This window comes from Antedon bifida, chromosome 10 (genome assembly GCF_963402885.1).
Source record: "Antedon bifida chromosome 10, ecAntBifi1.1, whole genome shotgun sequence".
In the NCBI taxonomy this organism is placed as follows: domain Eukaryota; kingdom Metazoa; phylum Echinodermata; class Crinoidea; order Comatulida; family Antedonidae; genus Antedon; species Antedon bifida.
Window position 1 is genome coordinate 11656610 of NC_136235.1, and position 15436 is coordinate 11672045.

Consider the following 15436-nt stretch of genomic DNA (forward strand, 5'->3'; position numbering starts at 1 on the left):
TATTGTACACTCAACACCATTTAGGTACAGTCAATGTAGGATCCAGAATTTTGTAATATGGGGTATTAGCCCAGGGCCTAAAGTTGGGGGTTATACAGTAGCCCATCCCCCAACAGGCACAGATCCATGGGGGGCCCATGCAAAAGATTGGATATTAAATTAAGCTCACCCCTTCATGTCACTATTTTTAGGGCCCTCCCCCCGCCCCTTATATCAAAATCCTTGATCCGCCACTGACCTAAATGGATCCGGCAATGCAGATTGGATTTCATTGGAGTCAAGAAACAAATGGATTAGGAAGTACACAACTTTTAATATATAAGTTTTACCTTTTGCAGGTGAAGTGTTGATTCTCTCAATGCATCAATTACAAAATGAGTATGATTCAAATACATATCAAGTAATTTGAATGTAGAGTTACTGCCAAGCAGTCTGTCTATAGGGGTGTCACCAAGACGTACGCCATCTACAAAATAAAAACAACGAAAATGTTACAAAACTTGATGGCAAATCTGACTCTACTAATCTTTGTTCTTATTGGGGGAGAAATGTGCGAAATGAAATTTGATAATAACTTTAGAATTTATAATTATCTGTACAAATGTATGATTCAATTTACATATATAGCTTACCTCCAAGATTCAGAAAACTTGGCAGGTCATCCATTCCAGTCAGATTAAATAAACTGTGCAATATTAACTGCCAATCAAGTTCCTCTTCTTTCAGAGTAGATAGGTGTTCTCTAGTCTGTTGGAAAAATGACTTGTCTTTAGGATCAGTTCTTTTGTATATCTAAGATAATATGAAGAAATTGAACTGTAGCCAGGCGAGCAACACAAGGACATATCGCTTGTCATTAGTCAATTGGAACCTTGGGTTATCTCTAGTGAGAACCAAGCTTTAATGGACATCTATGATACTGGAAAACATTTAGGTATAGCCTACAGTAACCAGTAGCTACAATAAATGTTTCTATTAAGGCAGGGTAGTAGAAATACACAATGAAAGATGGGAATGGGAAACTTTATAATGTTACCTGCTCTATGAGTTCCATAATATCTTCGTGTTTGTTTGGTTCATCAAAGATCATTGTAAAATTAATAGAACAAATCTCCATGAGGAATTCGTGTTCATCAACGCTCGGTTCAAACGTTATGAAATCTGATATGTCTATTTCATTTTGGCAGATCATATGTGCGATCATCCAAATATCTGTATGATTGGCGGTATCACGGAACAGAGCCATTATCTGTTGAACAAGAGAAAAAAAAGTAAGTATGTATTGTACAATACTTAATAAGTTAAGTTCACTCAACACCATTTAGGTACAAATCAGTGTAGGAATGTTGTAATACAGGGTATGGGGATTGGCCCAGGACCTCAAGTTGGGGTGTTATACAGTAGCCCCACCCCCACCCCCACAAGGATCCAAGGGGGAACATCCCCCCCCCCCACCAAATTGTAATGCAAAAGATACTGTAGGACATCAAATTAAGCTCAGCCCTTCATTTCACTATTATTAGGCGGATACAAATCCTGGATCCGCCACTGACCTAAATGGATTCGGCTATGCAGATTGGATTTCATAGGGGAAACAAATGGATTAGGAAGTACAAAGCTTTCAATATAAGTTTTACCTTTTGCAGGTGAAGTGTTGATTCTCTCAATGCATCAATTACAAAATGAGTATGATTCAAATACATATCAAGTAATTTGAATGTAGAGTTACTGCCAAGCAGTCTGTCTATAGGGGTGTCACCAAGACGTACGCCATCTACAAAATAAAAACAACGACAATTTTACAGTATATACAATACTTGATTGCAAATCTGACTCTACTAATCTTTGTTCTTATTGGGGGAGAAATGTGCGAAATGAAATTTGATAATAACTTTAGAATTTATAATTATCTGTACAAATGTATGATTCAATTTATATATAGAGCTTACCTCCACGGCCATACTTTATTTCATTCCACCATGTTTGATTAGAGAAGGCCCCATCAAGAATACTTAGGCAGTATCCAATTCTGTTGAAAAAGAAAACCATAGTAGAAAAGTTATGTCAAGTAATGTGATGTGCCCAAATATGGTAGTGATATCCCCAAATATGGTAGTAATATGCCCAAATATGGTAATGATACATCATCATGTCCATATATGGGCATATCACATAAAGTTTGAGAGTGTAGACAGAGCTTAAGGAATAAATAAAATCCCAAGTATCGTATTGTTGATGGTAATTATATCAAATATGTTTTGATATATTAATAAAAGGAATTGAATTGTATGTATATAAAATCTGCTCATTCTATTCACTAGATAATCTCAATACAATTTCAATTGCATAATTCTAGTCACAGGTGATAAGGAAATTAAAACTGCCATATTCTCATCACAGTAGTAAAAAACTGTTTACACAAATAATAATCACATTGATGTTGATTAGGTTCATTATTTTAATGGAGCTTTCAACAATACCATACAGCAAATAATAATTTGATATTGGCATTAATTGTATACAAAAGTTCATTAATGTATTTAACGTTTCAATAACATGAAATAATACATACGTTTCGGCAGAGAACCATTCCTCTACTGGTGTGTTTGACAGAATCTCAAATATTTCCATAAATGCTTGCGTCATATCATCATCAAGAATGTATTTAAGTGCCTCAAGATCTACATTCAGAAAACGTGGCAGGTCATCCATTCCAGTCAGATTAAATAAACTGTGCAATATTAACTGCCAATCAAGTTCCTCTTCTTTCAGAGTAGATAGGTGTTCTTTAGTCTGTTGGAAAAATGACAATACAATTTTTAGAATCCCATCCATCTTTGTAAAACAATATGATGTGCCCATATATGGACATGATGATGTCATATCACTACCATATTTGGGCACATCACACTTTTTTTGTCAAACTAGTTTGATAGTGTAGACACGCTTGAAACATATGAATTGATTGATGATTGGATTAAAAAAATAAATAAATTAAAAATATTACCCAATCTGAATCGTACCACTCTAATACCTCTGTTTTGTCAAATAAATCGTTATATGGTGTAATAAGTGATGTACTATGTATTTTGCTATTTATAAATAAACAAATTTGAAAAACGATAAGAAATGTTGAAACCGACAAAAACATCTTTTTGAAAAATAAATAACTAAATCCTGTAATGACCCAAGGACACCATCATAACTGTACAGTAAGTGTAAATGGGGTCAAAGGTTACCTTTTTTGCAATAAGTATTGCGTCCATTCCGGATATGAGATCAACCCAAAATTGAGTGACATTATTCATGCAAAGGACCTCTTGAATGCTCTGCACATCCACCATTTCATCAAACTCTAAGAGTTCTGTAAAACTTGAAGTATCGTTACAAACGTTCAATAAGTCCATCCATCCATTTTCATCTTCAAACAATGACAATAACTATGAAAATAGAAATACAAATAATTATTAATAATATGAGTCAAATGGACAAATTGTCATTTTTATTTTACATTTGTTTTGAAAAGTAGGTTTTATTACCTTTCCAAAATTTATAGATGCATTTTTAAATCCCTCTTTCACATCGATTACATCGCCAAAATGATCGTCTAAAATCATCTCTAATACCCCGTCTCTATACAGATCTTCCAATCTTGTACCATTTCCTAAAAAAATATAAAAAAATAAATTATTTATCCTTTGATTTCTATTTGCCTTGTTGTTGGAAAATGTTTAGTACTAAAAGTTGTAAGCATGTTGTGATAGACAATTTTGATCAAATTACTCTTATAAGGTACTATTAAAATATTAATGTGTTTTATGAAAATAAAAAACAAGCCCGGGAAATTAATTTATCATTTTCAATAAAGAACATAGTGTATATGAATAAAGCCACATTCGCATTTGATATGTTTCATGCAACAGAAAATGCAATTTTGTTCAATGGAAAATCAAATATCTGTGAAATGGGACATGTGTGAATGGATCCTAACACTCTCAAAGATTTATGTACAGTAACTTACGTTTCTCTTCTGTTTCGTAAAAAAAGTCTAGAAAAGGTTCGATACTAGATTTCATATTCATCCACCATTCTTCATCCCCAAACAGGCTATCCATCATCTCAAACAAATGCTCAATTCTACAGTATTTCGATGGTAATGATAAAAATAGTTCTAGTTAAAAATTGTACTGTAACTCTCCCAATATCGAAAACTCTTTGGTTGTTCTATGTCTGGTTTAATAAATTAAATATTTTTAAACGTATTTGGGAACTTTTGGGCCTCAAGATTGGTTTTGAGAGAGTCTGGTATTGGGGGAGATAAAAATGGAGGTCAACTGTATTAATATGCGACCTACGTGTCATATTCTATGTCACCGCTCTGCAAATCCTGAAACAACTTCAAACCATCTCGTACAGCAATCAGCATATCATACGAGTTTCCTAACCCTCTGATCAATTCTTGTAGTTCGGGAAAGGCGTCCAATTTCACTAAAACATTGAGGGCGTCTTCGATGGCGGCTACCCAATCATACCACTCGTTTCCAGAAATTGCTGACGTAAATCTGGCAATCTATGGAGAAAGAGGTCATGATTTTATTTTAATTGTCAAATGGAGGGAGTACATGCCTCAATCACAACCCCCTGTATTCACCCCAGTGATTTAATACATGGATACTCTAATTGGACCAGAATATGTCACATATATAAATAAATAATATATTTGAATATTTAGATGATTTAGGATAAGTGATAATGATTAGGATAATGAGTTAGGTTAACTTATTATATACCGTTTACACTAAATAGGACTTGCTACTGCTAGGCTGATTGTAGCAGGACTATTCAGCCAACACAAAGAAAAAAACTAATATAATTAACATATTTTAATTAATAATAGGTAATTATTTCATATAAAATATTACATAGTACTGTACCTGTAAAACTAAGTATTCAATGTTTAACTGTTCCTGAAACTCTCCGATTATTTCCGGGATCGAGGTGATGTTTACTCGACAAAGTTCTTGTGATATTTTTGTAACATCCGATCCCCGAGGAAAATCAAGATATTTTTGTAACTCTGTTTCGTTGCAGGTAATTCGATAAAAATCAACATACCCAGTTATATCTAACAACTAAAATGTGAAAGAAAACAAATCAAGTCAAAGCCAAACAAAAACTAAAAATATATCATAATTCACTTTCATGGGCAATTAATCCAGCCTCGTTCACATGGTTTCTGGGTTATTAGCTCAATTTATAACATCTTTAAAAATAAGAATAACATTATTTACCTCATTAACATTGATAAAAGAATTTAAAAACGCATCTACTACATCTGGTTCAAGTTGTATTTTACTTTCCAAAAACCAAGCTACGTGAGATTCATTTTTGAATAAGTCTCCAACCCTATAGTCAACATCTGAAAACAATACAGAGTATATATTCAAATATTGACACATAACAAAAATCACATTTAATTTGCCTGTTCATCAGACTATGAAGGATGTGGTCATATCAATTTCATCAATTGATTGAAAGATATAGTTTCACCACGTGGCGTCACATAAATGTTAAACTCTATTTACAATATCAAACTGGTTGACCAAAAAGTGTGATGTGCCCAAATATGGTAATGATATGCCCAAATATGGCAGTGATATGACATCATCATGTCCATATGGCCACATCACATTTTTTTTTTTGATAGTGTAGACAGAGCTTTAGTCTCCTCCAGGATTTCAACCCTACAGTATAATTCCAAACTATGGCCTCATGTTGAAATTAATTCAATTTATATTATTCATTCCATTACAAATGCACAAAACAAAATACTGTACAACAATAGAAAGAATCATCACTATACAGTATAAACTATGCCTTTTGAATAGCTGAATGCCATTGCACTTTTATTTGTCACACAGCACAGTAAAGTTAAATCTGATACCAGATGTTGAACAATGTTCCCTATTTCTATGAATATCAGAGCAAAATATGCTATACTTGTATATAGTTTGTAAGATAGTATAGCATACAAACAATCTACAGTAGAACTCCAATTTGGGATCAAACAAAGTATTAATAATGGGTGTCCACTAAATAGGATTGGCTGATGTTAAAACATTTATTACCACTTGCTTGTTTCATGGGAAAGTGTCTCCCCTTTTTAATAGGGATGTCCCCTGGATAGGGGTATCTCCTGAATCCCAAAAAAAGAGGTTTCACTAGGTAAAACTGCCATACAGTTTTATAGATTTTAGGCTACAAATAAATTTTATGATTCTTCTATATGGTTTTATTATTATTGATTTTAACTATGCCTTGATGTTCTTTTTTTTACTATATTTAATGAGGGTGATCCATCCAGCAATTGCTGATTATTAGGGACCCTCAGAGTTCACAAGACAAACATATACACAAGGTGCTCTACATAAACAAAGTCTTATTACAAGTCTTTGGGAGTGGAGTTGTAATTTTGTCCTTAGAAAAAATCCTGACATGTGACGGGACTTGAACCCAGGACCCTTGGAGTGGTAGCCAAGCATCATAACCACCAAGCCACAACTCCACTGTAATGTGCTTGTGTTTTTGTATATAATGGCTTTTAAGGTTAACCCTAAGTGTCCACTGAATAAGGGTTGGCTGTTACAGTACACATGTGAGTGTGTCCCCCTAGTACAGTAGGTTGTATTTCCTTAACATGTGTCTGAAAGGAGGGGTTCTACTGCTGAAATGAAAAGATACCAGAACTACATGAATAATACAAAATAGAGTAAATATACATACTTGTGATATTAATGCCAGCTTGGAGACCATCTGCTAACTCCATCAATGGTTCAATGCTCCCAGAGATCCCGTTCAAAGACTCTGTTACATTCTCATTACTGATAAGAGGTTCTAACGAATCGAATACTGCGGATATACTATAAAATAATTCAAACAATTTATTAAAATAAAATAGCTAATAATAAAGCAATTTTTGGAAATGATACGCAATGTGTTTAATAATTGTTTAAAAATAATTAACCTTTTTTTCATTCCTGATAATGATCAAAATTAATAAAGATCGAAATGTTGAATCATGGCTTCACTCTCCTTATTTGGAGTCAGTTTTATACTATGTTATTCAATTAGTTTGGGAAAACAAATTATTTTCAAATAAATGACATTCGAAAAATTGTGAAAACATGACGTTTTTAGCAAACCAACCAATCCATGTGTTTTGCCATCAAATTCATTAAAAAAAATATAAAGGTACACAATTTGAAATGTTTTTTGCCAAAACATAAATTGAACGTATCTTTTTATAGGAGTATTTATGTCTACCATGCTTATTTTGGGTTTTATTGTATGAAGGACAGTGTGTATGCGTGCACACACATATACTGAACACTTATTACCTGGCTCCAGCGTAGCTTGGTACCGAATTACTTTCAATAGTACTGCTGTTACCCGGTATGCAGGCCGTCTCGAGATCACACATGTAAGACTGCATGAAGTCAACAGCCCCACTGCTTGGCATTGCTTTTGCATTGTAGTAACCTATACAATATAGTAGAAACAAATGTATATACAATAAAATTATAGTGTTTATACTACCTAGGCCTATTATTACATTATTATTATTATGTAATAAAATATATGAAAAGAACACTGTGTAGAAGACATTTATTATTGCCATTGGGCGTTTCAAATTGAATTTTTATTTTTCAAAAGCAATGTTTTTCAAGATTTTACCATATTTAGGTCTAGGCCATCATGCCGTCATCATGTGGACCCTGCGTCTCGGCTGCGCATTGGCTCTAGTCTAGGCCTATGCCTCCTACGTACTAGGTAGGGCCTAGCTATCTAGGGCCTAGAGTAGTAGTAGAGGCCTTACTTTAGTAGGAGTAGTATGAGGCCTAGGCTAGCTAGCGATCTAGTCTTTTAAGGCCTCTGATAGCATTATATGTTTTTAGTGTTGGGCCTAACACTGATAAAAACATACCTGAAGAAACTATATTAATATGGCCAAAGAATAATCAAAATTAACATAATATTATTGTTTTAGTCAAAAAAGTTTTGATTTGACCGCTCTTGATTTTACTCGATTATGTTGACGCCCTCTACAACAAACTTTTTTTTTAACGCGTTCGCAGTGCAGTCATGTCTCTCTTCTATTCTCCGATTCGGAGCGAAGCATGCAAAGCCCGAAAAAACACCACTATTAAATAAGAATAATCAAAATTAAATTGTGTAAAAAATGTTTAAAAAATAAATAAATAAATAAAAAATAAAAAAATAAAAAAAATAATAATAATAGGTCCTAATAACAAATTGGGCGTTAACTAAAGATACTACGGGAAAAATATTACATACTGTATTGTTTATTATTTAGGCCTATAATAAATGCTAAATACTTTAATTACCAGTATTAGTAGACTTATGACTGGCCACTTATAAATTATCAATTAATCTTAAAGCGAAACACCATACGTCAAATTATTGTTTTCATCATCAGGCTTAAGATAATTTTCTTACATATTTTAATACTGTGGATATTAAATACGCTTTTATTTGTATTCCGGATAATTTTAATTAATTAAAATCTTCAGCTTTTAGTAGTAAACAACGTCTGTGTTTTGCTGTGCTTTAAGACGGTTCTTGATGTTATTGTGGTATGGACTAAAACTAATTAATCTGATGATGAACTAGCACGATCACCCTCGGAAAGCCCACAGCAATCAACATAGAACGATGAATTAAAGGTGCTGTTTTTCTGTAGGATTGTTCATAACGTTTATCATATATGTGTTTTTTTTATAGTGGTGGATTTTAAATAGTGCGGCTAACAATTACCCATGCTTTTAAAGCAATGGTCTAGTAGGTCGCTGCTCATTATGTAGTAATATTTTTGTTTTTAAATGGACGTATCTAGCTATTTAATTCGCTGAATTGAAAATTATTAGTATTTAAAATTATTTATTTGAAAAAAAATTATCCCTGTACTATAATAGGAAAGGGATTGTCATATTGAGGGTCGCCATACTGTACAGGTTAAACTATTATTTCTCCGCTGTTAAAAATAATATTGTATCTCTTTCTAAGTATAAATTACTCAATACAAATACTTTACGCTTGTTTCACACATTTATGTAGCACTAATAAGAAATCGCTTTCAAAAACTTCATATCTATTTTGTTTTGCTTGTATTTATATATTATTATTATGACGATATTTGGCAAATGCTGCCAAGTCGGACATCTTTGAATAGCTGTCAAAATATATTCGTTTCTTTAATATTTATCTGACCTATCTTCCACAAGGTCAACATTATAAGTATGTGAAAATTGTGCAAAGTCACCAGAACCACTGTCCCGTTTGAATAAGGCTTACTTGTAAAAATAGAATGACCTTTGTTAAAGTTTGCATTCAGACGGGTAATGTTTCAAGTGACTATTATGTGGGTGTTGTGCTAGTCTGCTATATCACGCAGTTAGATGATGCACGTGATGTGAATCACATCGTCCTTAATTTCTTTAACTACCTACCTACCTACCTACCTACCTACCACCTACCTACCTACCTACCTACCTACCAACCAACCAACCTACCACCGCCGCGGCCCACCCAACATAGAAGTTCGAAACTCTTAGTTGTAGTCTTATATTTGAAAATATTTAAAATTTAGAATCATTTTCTTTGATCAAATAAAATGAATTATGTTCGAGTATTTGTGAGGAAAACTATAAAAAATGATTTTTCCAAATACCGTTCTTGCACTCACACTATTCCACTATGGCAAAACAATACGTTTGACGTCATAGCGCGTCTACTAAGGACTACTAAACCTAAATCATTGATAAAAATATATACTAGTGCACTTATTTTTTTAATGTATGAATTTAAAATACATTTCGCACTCTGTCATTATAATAGCTATCGCACTTTGTAATAAAAGTGTCACACTCTCATGTTGTCGCACTTTGTAATAAAAGTGTCACACTCTCATGTTGTCGCACTTTGTAATAAAAGTGTCACACTCTCATGCTGTCGCACTTTGTAATAAAAGTGTCACACTCTCATGTTGTCGCACTTTGTAATAAAAGTGTCACACTCTCATGTTGTCGCATTCTGTAATAAAAGTGTCACACTCTCATGTTGTCGCACTTTGTAATAAAAGTGTCACACTCTCATGTTGTCGCATTCTGTAATAAAAGTGTCACACTCTCATGTTGTCGCACTTTGTAATAAAAGTGTCACACTCTCATGTTGTCGCACTTTGTAATAAAAGTGTCACACTCTCATGTTGTCGCACTTTGTAATAAAAGTGTCACACTCTCATGTTGTCGCACTTTGTAATAAAAGTGTCACACTCTCATGTTGTCGCACTTTGTAATAAAAGTGTCACACTCTCATGTTGTCGCACTTTGTAATAAAAGTGTCACACTCTCATGTTGTCGCACTTTGTAATAAAAGTGTCACACTCTCATGTTGTCGCACTTTGTAATAAAAGTGTCACACTCTCATGCTGTCGCACTTTGTAATAAAAGTGTCACACTCTCATGTTGTCGCACTTTGTAATAAAAGTGTCACACTCTCATGTTGTCGCATTCTGTAATAAAAGTGTCACACTCTCATGTTGTCGCACTTTGTAATAAAAGTGTCACACTCTCATGTTGTCGCATTCTGTAATAAAAGTGTCACACTCTCATGTTGTCGCACTTTGTAATAAAAGTGTCACACTCTCATGTTGTCGCACTTTGTAATAAAAGTGTCACACTCTCATGTTGTCGCACTTTGTAATAAAAGTGTCACACTCTCATGTTGTCGCACTTTGTAATAAAAGTGTCACACTCTCATGTTGTCGCACTTTGTAATAAAAGTGTCACACTCTCATGTTGTCGCACTTTGTAATAAAAGTGTCACACTCTCATGTTGTCGCACTTTGTAATAAAGTTGTCACACTCTCATGCTGTCGCACTTTGTAATAAAAGTGTCACACTCTCATGTTGTCGCACTTTGTAATAAATTTGTCACACTCTCATGTTGTCGCACTTAATACAATAGCCACACACTTATAATATGTTGTACTTTGTAATAAAAGTTATCACTAGCTATGGAAAATGCGGCAAATAGTGATGTACAAGGATCTGGGTGGTAATTACGGACTAGAGTTACAAGTTAAGCGACATTATACTTACAGTTTGTATGCTGTTCAGGCGGAAAATCACTACGTATGATGGCAACTGCTGCAAACACTGCGATTGGCCATATTACGGAAATAACCGTAAGGACCTACAATGATACAAATATTAATTAAGCGAAATGATAATTAATTTGTTTTTAAATAAGATGTGATGTAAAGAGATGCACTGTGAAATTACAAACACAAATTATGAAAATAAATCAAGCAGCATTTTGTTGATTGATACCGTATACAACGCATGTAAGCCACTTTGTAGATTTTGTTCAACTAATTCGATTATTACACAGTGTGTTGATGTTAAATAAAAGTTAACGATTATTTAATTGTCAGTACAGTACAAGAGAAATTAAGTAGTAGGCCTACATTAAGGAGCCACCCAGGCTTATTAATTGGTGACCTACTACCCACCAAAGTGTCGATACTTGGCCCATGAAACCACTTTTTAGAGGGCAAAGGCTTGATGGTATAAACAGTAGAAATAACAGTTAGCCCCCCACACAAGAGAAACACTTTATATATCATTGTGGCCTATTATTAAAATGTTTTATACTTCGGGCCGCTGGGAAAAAAATTTCCTGGTCCTGAGACTATGGAAAATAATGTGATAAACAATTGATGAGATGAGATAATAATAGTGTAATTTTAATTTATATGAAAAAATAAAATTAAAGTGTGACTTACAGGTGCCCGGATTCGTAGCCTAATATCTTTCCAAATCAGCAGGCTTAATTGTTGTAGAGCACCCATGCTGTTGGTATACTGCCTCGCAATGAGGATCTACACTCAAAACCCACTAGCAGTTAACTTCGAACTCCAACCTAGAAAAATATTATATCCAGTTATGAATGAACAAAACAACTAAGCTGTAATTCTTTTGCGTCAGTGATGAAAGATAATTAATTGTTACGGTAGTTATTGACAAATGGTTGGCTATTGTGGGTTACTTATGACCAACACCACTCTGTATTTACTTAATCACAGTAAATAATGCTTTCTTGTAATTAGCCGTAAGCAATATAATTTTCTTCTGAATATAGCATAAAATGTCAAAAACTTAGTATGGGGGTGTAAAATACCTAAAAGATTTTTTTAAATTATTTTACTATTGATTTAGTAAATTTATACAACTATTAAAACACTGTATTTGATTCGGGTCATAACACAATTTGTATAAGCTGATATGATTTTATTTAACATGGGGATTTGTATACCTGGATATGTTATATGGCAACGTACTATTTCATTAAAGACAATTAATTAGGTAGGTCTGTTAATGAAAGCAAAATAAAAAATAATAATAAAATCAGTGCAGTATTAATATTTATACGTACTGATGATGAATGGCGAATAAACAGTACAGTATGTTGACTAATGGCATAATAATGGTTTTAATAATAATATTCAATCATCATTATTAGTACAATACTTCGGATTTACTGGCAGGAAGTAATTATTGTCATGAGATATGATGAGTATCGTACTTATATCTTCTCCCATCCCACTAATGCCCACATTTCGAAAAAGGTGTTTAACATCCACAACATATTCTATTACTCAACGTCTCAGACAGAGTGAATAATACATAGCCGTTCGATGATCAAATAGAGTCAATATTGCATGATGCTTATTTTCTATTATAACATTATAACATAACTGTCGGAAGTACATTAATTCAGTATTTGCAATGCAATATAATATCCTATTTTAAAAAAAAGGTCATTGGTTGTATTCACCCTGTGAATTTAAATGTTTGATATTGTATTATACTATATTAAGTTCTGTCTGCACTATAAAAAAAATGTGATGTGCCCAAATATGGTAGTGATATGCCCAAATATGGTAGTGATATGACATTATCATGTACGTATGGACATATCAATTTTTTCTGTCACATAAAGTTTGATATAGTGTAGACAGAGCTTTATGTTAAAATTGCACCGTTTTAATACTATTGGTAGTAAAAAAGTTTATAATAATAACATGTACTTTAAAAAGAATAATGGTGCATCATCCATAATACGTGACATACTCAACTTTTGTGGGACGTCGCTTACACTAGTATACAGGTTTGTTCACGTCACCAGCAATTAAGTGTTATTGAATACAAAAATGGGTGAAGCCTTTTTTTATGTTTGCTAACTTTTCTTCTTTGTATTGATATAACAGCATTGCAGAGTGAAATATGATATGAAATCAATAACAAAATGTAAAGTACAAAGCAGCTCACTTTGTTTGCCGATATGCACTATTATAGAGCAAATTGCACAGTCAGAAATTTAGGCCTACTCATCATTCCTAAAAGTTAAGTTAATAAGTGCCGAGACTATACCGGTTCTGAAGTTTAGGCCCGTGAAGTTGAACAATACTTTTCCCACCCCCATTAATATAACGCCTATAATAAGCAGAACTGTATGAAGCAGAAGGGTAGAACACAATCCATATTCCGACACACATGGCTTAGGCATATTATGCCTGAGTATGATTTAAATGTTTTGAATAATTCGCAACGCCTATACATAACCTACAACTGTATCCAATTTTAAGGAAAGGGTTGGCTTGTGTTGTGGTAAGAAAATATAGAAAAATCAAGTCATCAGTATTGATAAAACGCCATTAAAATAATTATAATAGACTAAAATAATGAGGTATACTGCTTTCTAACGATCCAACAATAAAGGGGAGATCTGTTCTGATTTTATATGCTTCCATTCCACTCCTCACACCAGCCTACTAGTTGCGTCCTTAATACAAGTTTTTGTTATAATATCAATACATAACAGACATATACTTGAAACTTTAAAAAATCCAGGTAAGTATTCAAATTCATCCTACTCTCCAATTAGCTTATTTCGTTCCAAACAGCTAAACATGTTTGACATATCGATTAGCAATGATATGCAGATATCTACGTAAATGTATTTAACAAAAGACTTATACTTTATCGATCGATTGGGATGCATCCAGTCAGCGTGTTGTCACATTGCATATCATTCGAACACAAATAATAATATTAATTTATTGCATGTGTGGCTGATCACTAAACCTTTACAACGGTGGCACACAAACGGTACGTTCTTAAAAGTATACAGATATAAACAAAGAAAAAAAATCAGTATGGTTACGGTGAACCCAGGAACAAAAGCAATAAATACTACACCATCGCACACCCGCACCCACCCCCCAAATCAACAAACAAACAAAAATGGTTCTTTGACATCAGATAACAGAATTTAACAGATATGTGTGATGCTGTAAAACAAGTAGCGTCATACTGTTTCACACTATCCATATATTTCGTACCTAGGCCCACGCATTGCAGTTACCGTAAATAAAGTTTACAGTTAATAATCAACAATCATCAACATATCAGAAGATATGCACAAAATATCAATTACCATATATTGTAAATTGGTAACTACTTTTTAAATATCCTTTACCATAAAATATAATACTTTTATCAAGGCAGTACATAGCTTTCGACAATGCAACCGATACAAGAAGTCACAATACTGCTTTTGTTGGATCGGACGGGTTTACAAGGAATTAAGACGACCTCATATATAATTCTGTTCGAACTTCTTAATAACAGGTCTAAGTCAATGAGAGGCATAACAAGTACCTAAAACCATTGTCAGTATGAAATGGCAACTAATACTTATGAAATCGTAAGATACTAATATGTTGATCTTAATTTGATGTGTCCTTTGATATAAAGGACTCATTTCGTACTCTTGAGGGTAGAGAGACGAGTAGAAAACACCTATATCTGCCGCTGTAGGACACATTGCACCATAATTATTAATAGGTTTATAATAGAATTATACTATCGCATACGGTAATACCACCAGAAGACGAAAAAAACCCGAATGGTCGACACACATGTTATAATGTAACGTATTTCTTTTTGGAAACACGATGTACCTGACTTTTGCTAGATACATTAATGCTTAAAAATACAAACTGATAATATACTATTCATATTACTGAAAAATATAAATATCCCTACCTGCTAGTTTGTAATGAAATGTTCCGTAAGCTTGTGACAAGTACGTTCCACACGGCGTAGGGTATTCCTTTGAATTCCATGTGAAAGCCGAACGCTTTATTACAATTGTTACGCTTCAATGGAGCCGTGGAAAGATAAACAAACTAAAATGACACTACACAACTAATATGTTATAAATAGAAAATAATAAGAAGGCTACATTTATAGCACTATTTCGTGAACAGAGTGCTTTATTGGCTAAATAA

The 15436-nt window shown here is 33.4% G+C and overlaps 1 protein-coding gene across 1 annotated transcript; it reads right to left on the reverse strand.

Annotated features, from left to right (window-relative positions):
- Positions 1-615: 615 nt before the first annotated feature.
- On the reverse strand, positions 616-15253 carry LOC144853464 (uncharacterized). The gene is made up of 16 exons (XM_078711161.1): positions 15192-15253; positions 11867-12003; positions 11181-11274; positions 7398-7539; positions 6784-6920; positions 5292-5419; positions 4935-5132; positions 4356-4570; positions 4022-4137; positions 3540-3664; positions 3240-3440; positions 2573-2793; positions 1950-2029; positions 1638-1774; positions 1037-1249; positions 616-792 (listed from the first exon to the last, which is right to left on the reverse strand). Exons 2-16 carry the CDS (start codon positions 11930-11932, stop codon positions 616-618), a joined length of 2250 nt encoding a protein of 749 aa, XP_078567287.1. The 5' UTR covers positions 11933-12003; positions 15192-15253.
- Positions 15254-15436: the final 183 nt, after the last annotated feature.

Coding starts and splice junctions, on each gene's coding strand:
- LOC144853464 (XM_078711161.1), bottom strand. CDS start 11,932: ATGGGTGCTCTACAACAATTAAGCCTGCTGATTTGGAAAGATATTAGG. Junction 11,275..11,866: donor GGCTACGAATCCGGGCACCT/GTAAGTCACACT, acceptor GTATCATTGTAG/GTCCTTACGGTTATTTCCGT. Junction 3,441..3,539: donor CATCTATAAATTTTGGAAAG/GTAATAAAACCT, acceptor CTATTTTCATAG/TTATTGTCATTGTTTGAAGA.